The 8,243-nt window shown below is 41.7% G+C and overlaps 1 protein-coding gene across 1 annotated transcript; it reads right to left on the bottom strand.

The window, feature by feature from the left end:
- Nucleotides 1-1,228: 1,228 nt before the first annotated feature.
- On the bottom strand, nucleotides 1,229-8,226 carry golga5 (golgin A5). Its single transcript, XM_005746521.2, has 13 exons — nucleotides 8,007-8,226; nucleotides 5,299-5,946; nucleotides 4,016-4,213; nucleotides 3,700-3,919; nucleotides 3,480-3,603; nucleotides 3,181-3,384; nucleotides 2,886-3,056; nucleotides 2,668-2,796; nucleotides 2,476-2,574; nucleotides 2,131-2,350; nucleotides 1,909-2,008; nucleotides 1,749-1,812; nucleotides 1,229-1,627 (listed from the first exon to the last, which is right to left on the bottom strand). Exons 2-13 carry the CDS (start codon nucleotides 5,936-5,938, stop codon nucleotides 1,550-1,552), a joined length of 2,247 nt encoding a protein of 748 aa, XP_005746578.1. The 5' UTR covers nucleotides 5,939-5,946; nucleotides 8,007-8,226; the 3' UTR covers nucleotides 1,229-1,549.
- Between the last annotated feature and the right edge of the window lie 17 nt (nucleotides 8,227-8,243).

Raw genomic sequence — 8,243 nt, 5'->3', positions numbered from 1 at the left:
AAATGGAAAATATTAAGATAGTTGATTAATTATTGTCAAATAAGCAATAAGTTAGTTTATTACAGTGCTTATATCTTCCACTCAGTATTTTGAGAAAGAGCTTTATCGAAATGCATGCAAACATATCGAAAAACAATTTATAAGGGATAAGCAGAGCTTGAAACTCAGTGTTTGATCTGATCACCTTTATTCTTCAAAACAGCCTGAAGTGTCTTAGGCAAGCTTTATTATAATTTCTTCAGACAGTCTTCAGTTCTCCAGACTTCTTGAAGGACAGTCAAAACCCTTTTTTGGATGTGGACAGCCTTTTGCTCCATTCTGTTTAAAGATGATCCCACACTGCTTCAATAAAGTTGATGCCCAGGCTGTGGGAAAGCCACATAGGGTTCCACTATGTGTTTTCCTATCCAGGTATGCTCTTACACTGGCAGTGTGTTTGGGATCATTGTCATGCTGAAATATGAAGTCGCTGCTTATCAGATGCTTTCCAGATGGTGGCATGGTGGTTCAAAATGTGACTGTACTTTTCTGTATTCAAAATTCCATCAACTGTAACAAGATCCTCAACACCACTGAATGAAGTGGAGCTCCAAACCACAACACTCTGTGTGAGCCTCCACTCTGTTTATGGGCACTGTTGTACCTCACTCTTTGCTTGTGGTGCACAACAATGATGATTTCGACCAAAAACGTCACTTCTGGATTCATCACTCTATTAGACCTGTTGCCACAAATTTTTAGTCCAGTTCTTCCTTAATTTGGCGTATCTCAGACTTTCTCCTTGTTTACCCTTCTCCAAATGATTTCTTGACACCCACCCTTCCACTGCAACCATTTGTCTGGTCTTGTGCCAGGTCTTTGCCGTCTTTCCTGTTTCTGAAGGACATGACCTTCAGATACCGTTTGTCTGCAGTTTTGTCAAACTTTTTAAGGATACATTGCTCACCAAGTCAGGATATGCTGAGTTTTCAGCTAACAACTCTTTGGAAACCATCTTTTTGGTGTGAAAATACTTGTTTGTTTGTCAAACCGTGTTATCACATCATCCTTCTGTTCATCCATTGTGTTCTTCATAGCCCGCAGAATTTTGATTCTGTTCATCTGAACGTATCGTATTCAATCCTCAAATACTTTTAAACTGAGTGTTGTGCAGAAGCTCTGTGAAGGTTCCTTTTCTGTTGCTTTGTGGCTCAAACAATGTGACAGAGAAGAGCCAGTCTCTGTTTTTCCTTCTAATTCATTTATTAAAAGATTATTTTTTGTACATAGTGTTAAATACAATCTCTCAGAATTCTGAAACCAACACAATTTTTGATTCATGTCCATTTAAGAGACCACCAAGACAATATCACTCTGTAATTACTTTAAAACTCAATGCTAACCATCTTGATTTGGAAACAATATAGAAGAAATTAGAGGAAATGTCTTTTAATTCATAGCATATTTGTGCAAAACAGGGAGAGGTCCCAGAGCCCATATTCCAGCAGCTTCCTTACATTAAAGGCCAATGAAAACATCTTTAAATACCCAACCATAAAACTCAGGCCTTCTATCTTCCATCAGGACGACCATGCATTTCTGGTGTGTAGGTCAGAAGAACAATCATGACCCACAGGTGCAGTACCGCCTGCAAAGAAAGAAAAAAGATCATGAATAAACTACAGATGTTACAGACCACTTTACCAGCTACTGAGCACTCTCTCTCTCATTGAACAAAGGGTTCATATCATTTCAATACTAACACTGACCATGTACAGGATGACAAAAACTCTGGCCATTGGGTAGCGCCTCAGAAAGATTCCCAGTCTTATGCTGTTAGAAATAAAAGTATTGGTCACAGTGAACAGTTTTTCACTTGTAAAACAATGGAACTGTTGCACAGTAAAACGGTGAACAGTGAAAGCTTACCTGAAGCGGTCAATTGTGCTGGCTGCCTTACGTACTTTTCCATACACTCCTGGACTGTCCTGGTCACTGAAGAGCACAGGTGTGTTTCTTTGTCTTGCCCCTGACAGTCCAAAACAGAGAAATGTAAATGCATATATTATATATTAGGGTTTTTTTAATAAAACAACTGTTCAAAACAGGTCTCATTTACCAAAACAAAAAGAAAATGACAGCTTCTCCTACCTGCTCCCTCTAAACCGCTCATGTTGATTGCCGGCCCTCCACTTTGTCCTCCCTGAGTATTCTTCAGCTGCTGCTCCAAGCGCTCCAGCTGAAAGACGAGGGAGTTTTTTTCTGTGCCAAGAGCTTCCACCATTGTCTGCTTCTGGATCAGTGTCTCCGTCAGCTGGTGGAGCCGGTTCTCCAGCTCTGTTTGGCTGTTGCTGAGTGTCTTGTTGGTCAACTGCAAAAGGAAATTCATCAGACATTATTATTCAGTGGTTTTAATAGACACAAAGCAAATGTTCTCTAAGTTCTGATCCGGGAAGGAGACTCCTCAATTTTTTTGTATAACTTTAAGGTACTGACCTGGTTCCTGAGTTTTTGGATTTCATCTTCTCTGTCTTTGATTCGACTCTGCAGAGTGGTTTTGGCTCGATGGTGCTCTTCCTCAAGGTACTGAAGCTCCTATAGGCACAAAGATTAAGTTAGTCAAAACAACAGCTTGTGCACAGCTTTTATCATTTTTAGCCTATTATTATTATTGTAACTCTCTTTTACCTGTTTGTAGCGCTCCACCTCAGCCTCTACCTCCTGCTTTGCTCTGTTCTGTAAGGTCTGCTGCTCCTGTAACTGCGCCTGCTGCTCCCTCCACGTCTCTGCCTCTGCCAGCGCCTGATTCTCCAAATCCTGTAAGGAAAAATTCAACCTCCACTGAATTACTGGCCTCTCTCGCTAGTAAGTAATTTTGCTTTTTCCTACTGCATATAGTATCTCACCTGTATTTCAGTCCTCAGAGTGAGAACTAGCCCTTGCAGTTTTTGGATCTCCTCCCTCTGCAGGTCCTTTTCATGACGTAGCTCCTCAAGCTCCAGAGCCATGGTCCCACTGCCGTCCAGGGTGTCTAGACCAGATCCCTCCTTCAGACTGCTGATCAACTTCTCTTTGGACTAAACAAACATTTAAAAGTATTAAATAAAAGTTCAAACATATAATAATGAGATTTACTCCACTTTACTCCAGGGTAAAGCTTTCAATGAAATCATTTTTCGGGAGAGCCTCCACAAGCCTTACTTGTAGGATGCGTGAAGCTTTTTGCTTATAGTCTTGTAACTCTTGCTTGGCAGACTCAGCTGCAGCTTTGGCACTTTTTAATTGGTGTTGGAAGTCGTCGACCTTGAACTTCTCCTCTGCTGCTCGCCGCTCAGCTGCAGTCACTGTTTCTGCAAGGGTTTGCCTCTCGGCCTCCAATTTAGAGAGCCGGCCAGCATATTCAGTCTACACAAGAACAGAGAGTTAAGTCTCATCATTTCCATATGACCAGTCTATATTTAACCGTTGTAAATACAGAAAATGAATGGCATCATGTGCACCTGCATCTGCCGGTAGCTGTCCTGTTCTCTTCTGAGCGCCAGTTCAGCCTCTCGCAGCCTCTCCTGTAAGGTTTCCAGAGCTTGGGACTGCATGCTGTTCCCTTCTGTGTGGTCTTGCATAATTCTAAAAAAATCAAACAAGACAAGAAAATGCTATCTAAATCAGTTCTTTATAAGTTTAGTGTAATTTCTATTTAAGACTTTGGCTCCAAAAGCATACTTTGACTTTTCCTTCTGTGCCTCCTCTAATGCAGCACTGCGGGATTTTAGAAGCTGATCGGCTTCATCGAGTCTGATTTTTAGGACTGCAAGCTGACCGTCTTTGGCTGAGAGAGCTTCTGTTAGGTCATCGACTTGTGACCGAAGTTCTCGTAACGTTCGGTCAGTCTGGGACTGCTCCGAGTTCCATTTGTCTGCACGTAGACGGGCCTGGTTTAGCTCTAAGAGAGAAAAAAACAAATGAAATCATAGGAAGAGGTGTAGCCAGGTGAATGTGTGCCATTTTCGGGTTTCAGTATTGGCTTTTTTTTGCTAACCATCTTGTAAGTCTTTTGCTCTCTGGATAACTGAAGCCATCTCTTGATTCAGGGAGGCCACTTCACTGCGCAGCAACTGGTTCTCTAGACGCAGGCTGGACAGGATCTGGTTCTGTGGTTCTTCTGTTGGTGGAGGAGGCTCTTGCCTGCTGGACTCCAGAGGGACAGCCAAGCTTGAGTCTGAACTCTCAGGTGTATCTGTGGTGGCCAGGCAAGAGTAAAGAGAAAACAGCATTTACAGATATAAGTGTGGTAGCTCTTATGTTATACTTCTAAACAGCAACAAACTGGCATAATAAAGCATTAATATAAAATTATCTTATTTCATACCATTGTACTTTAAGGTTCCCTGTCAAGTTTTGGACACTAAGTGGGTTAATTCTTTAGTGGGACGTGGTAAATTTACCATTTTAAAAAGGAGTCCCACAAGGTTCAGTATTAGGTCCCATGTGGTTCATATTAACAATATTGGACCCTCTCTCTATAAGAAAATATACCATCCATCTTTATTCAGATGCTACAGTTCTGTACTGTATTAATAATATTCTTTACTCAGCCACTGAAATCCAACAGCAAGTCTTTCTAAATTGCAAGAACCACATAACTTGAAATTAGCTTTGAAAGCAAACAAGTTATCAAGAGCTTATGAGAGATTATGGAGACTATCTGTAAGTACACCTCTGACTCCATTCTTAAACCCCCTTAATTAATTTCAGCTCTTCAACCAAAGATTTACTAATAAAAACATTGATTCTTGTTTTTACTGGGTTTCATATAGAAAAAGCTGAGTTATGACTGTGGCACAGTAGTCACTGGTTTTCATTCACTTTCTTTAAAGACCTTTATTTTGTTGTAAAATAATTTTATCCCTTCAAGCAACTGACTATTTCAATATGCAATTACAAACCAGAATGTTCTTGAAGGTAACTGTTATCTTACCAAGTGACTAATTATTAGTTCCTTTTCATGTGTTTGTTCACTCCATTTTCACTGTACTCTTTAAATCTTTGCAAATTAGAGCCTGCTATCACTGATTTATTTAAACAAAGGCTGCTTTCATGTGCACCTGCACATAATTTTTCTCTCATAGTCATGAGAGCCTATCAGTAGAAGTAATGTGACAAAAATGCACTGATGCGCCAATAAAGGTGAAGAAGAAGCTAAAAAAAAAGTGTCTTAACTGTAAGCTGAAATTTTCTTCTCCTGTGAATAAAGTTTATCGTTTATAAAATGTTTGAGTGTTGTTAATTAGTCAGACAGTGCGCTGTTGGCTTTGCTCATACCTTGGCCTTGCTCTTTAGCAGAGTTCTCCTCTGTTTTGATGCTGTGAGCAGATAATGAGTTCATGCTTGAAGCTCTTGATACACCCCGGGTGGAAGGGGGTGTGGAGGGGACTGATGGGGTTGTATGAGAAGTGGTGGAAGCGGGAAATGTTGGGTTTTGGGCCTCTACCACTTTTACAAGGTCCTTTCTTGAATCCCTCTGATTGCTGACTTGAGGCTCAGAGCTATTCAGAAAATCAAAGAGCATGTCATCGTCCACATTCTGCTCACTCTTTTTGGGCCTCACAAACCCAGATGAAGTCTTGCCAGTGTTGGGGGCGCTGCTACCAGAGCCCAAGGGTGTACTGGTCACGTTGGCAGACCCAGCCAGCATGGTTGCATTAGATTTCTTGATGTTGCCAGCTGCAGCAGAGATGTAGCCCTGGGCATCATGAGAGGATGCATAGGTATGATGTGTCACAGCTGGGTTGGTCTTGTAACCTGCAGAGTTGTAGTCCGTTTTAGCAGTGGATTCTTCTCCATAGGCTATTGAGAAGGAGGAGGATTTTTCCTGGCCTTTACTCAGGGCAGTAGCAGCTCCCTGGTCCACTTTATTCAGGAAGTCTTCAGCTTTCCCAGCCAAGTCAGTAAACCAAGACATTTTGCAACCTAGCGATAGAGACAAACAGCAACATGTAAAGATTTATTTGACGGATAATATATTTATTTACTTTCCAAGTTCTTGGATTTCTATTTAACAACATAAGGAAGGTCAGTGGTGGAGTAACGGTCACTATGTCAATGACAGACGCTAAATCTAGACACGCAGTTTAACTGTAAATAGCATTTCACCTCCCCTCATCATTATCACCACTGAGATACCATCCAGTGAGGCCTTCAGTTTCGAAAGCTCAGGATACACTGCCTAACTGTACCTGTGCATGACAGAGCTACTTCTGGTGTGGCTACTATCAGCCCAGGTAACCATAGCAGATCTTCTGCCTTCATCCCCCTCTTTCTCTAAGGCTACGTTCACACTGCAAGTCTTAATGCCCAATTCCGATTTTTTTGATCAAATCCGATTTTTTTGGTCTGCTTGTTCACACTACAAATAAAATGTGACAGCAAACGCGCTCTAGTGTGAACCCTCAAAGCGGCCCGCATGGGCAAAAGAAGATGTCACATACAACGCGCTCTGTTTAGACCCAGACCAAACAGTATTGTTTGACTGATGGACCTTAATATAAAGACTTGTTTTGGACTTTACATTTCCCAATTTTGCTTTAAGTTATAAAGTTATTTTATTATTTACATATGGCCTAATAATTATCCTTATTGCTGTTTTAGAGAGGAGCGGTGCTTCAAAGGATAGTTGCAGATTTCTGTCAGAATCTGCAGATTATACAGTACAAATAAAATGTTCACATTTCTCCAACGTTGTCTTCCCAACAGTTTCACTAACATCTACACTGGATGGCCAGGAAGCGTTCACATTGTCTTCTCGGGCGCTGATAATTGGCGTCTGTCTTGTTCAGTGACGTAAAAGACAGATTTAATGCGACATGACCATTAAAACAGCAGTTGCTTTCTAAAACATCAGATATGTATCGGATTTAGTATCACATGCGAAAGTGACCCAGGTCGGATTTGTGCTGTTCACACTGTCATACCATGATCGCATATGGGTCGCATAGGGTCAAAAAAGTCGGATTTGATGCACTTCCGCCTGCAGTATGAACGTAGCCTAACAGTCTCCTCTGTTACATCACACCACTGTATGCCCTCCTTCATTAGATCTATAATTCTACTCTGATGTCTTCCTGTAGACTACAGGAAGAGCAGAGCAAACCCCCTCCCCCTGGCTGTCAACAAAGGCTGTGTAGAGAGGGTTTCTCAGAACCTTTATTGCTGACAACCTCACCTGGTCTGCTAACACAACAGCTGCAGGTAAGACAGCTCAGTGGCGCATTCGCTTAATAAGGTTCCTGAAGAATAACAGTCACGGATGAGAAACTACTTTTGGTAACACTGCAATATGCCAACTGCTTTGCAGCAGCTATACATGTTATCCACAGGGTTATAAAGACAACAGAAAAGATCAATGCCTGTGCTCTTCCCTTTCTCAAAGCAACTGCAAAAGCAAGAATCCACTCAAGAGGGTCAAAACAGCTATCACCCTGGGCACTTGCTGTTTGACCTGTTGCCCTCTGGCAGGCACTACTGGTCCAACAAAGCAAATGCAGGCAGTTTTGGGGTCGTTGTTTTTTAATCCAAGTGCATATTGTCCAAAATAAATGTGGCAATAAATGCATTCTGAGGATAGCATTGAAACTAGACAGGACCGAGCTAGATGGGAAGCAAAACTGCGAATTGATCCATATTAAATAAACAGGATCGCAGCAACAAATTGTAGACAGTTAAAGTTGGGACTCTTCCAGCTTTGTGAGCAGCCTCTCAAGTTCGACTCAGGACTAAAACGGTCCCTCCGACAAATGCTGCACAGCTAGCATGCTATAACAAAAAACTAAGCAGCGAAATTTAATCAGCTATAATTTTTAACGACACCACGCTTTTTTTGGTAAAACGTAAATGAACAACTGGGGGATTATTGGAAGGGTTTTAGCTCTAACGTTATCGTAAAACGATGTAAACACAGTTGTTCAGGATCAACTCCATCAGTGCTGCGGCTAACAGGCTAGCTGGCTGTTAAAGGAAACATTTAAAGGTACCGTTTGACAAGAGGTATCAGTCTCAGGGTGTCTCCAGTCACCTGGCTGCCGCCGAGGTTAAACAGATCAGAGTGAAAGAATAAAACTGCTTGGAAAACAAAGTCAAATATCATCATCTGTCAAGGAGGATGTTGGTGATCCTCTCAATACGTGGACCAGGAAGCGCTGCAAATAAGGACCCGACAACAGAGCGCCCTGAGAAAAGCCTGATCGAAAATTAACCAACGGTGTTTCCAA

The sequence above is a fragment of the Pundamilia nyererei genome, unplaced genomic scaffold, assembly GCF_000239375.1.
Source record: "Pundamilia nyererei isolate P.nyererei 1_Seehausen unplaced genomic scaffold, PunNye1.0 scaffold00179, whole genome shotgun sequence".
Lineage (NCBI taxonomy): Eukaryota > Metazoa > Chordata > Actinopteri > Cichliformes > Cichlidae > Pundamilia > Pundamilia nyererei.
Note: the sequence above shows the minus strand (reverse complement) of the source record. Positions and strands in the feature narration are given on the sequence as shown.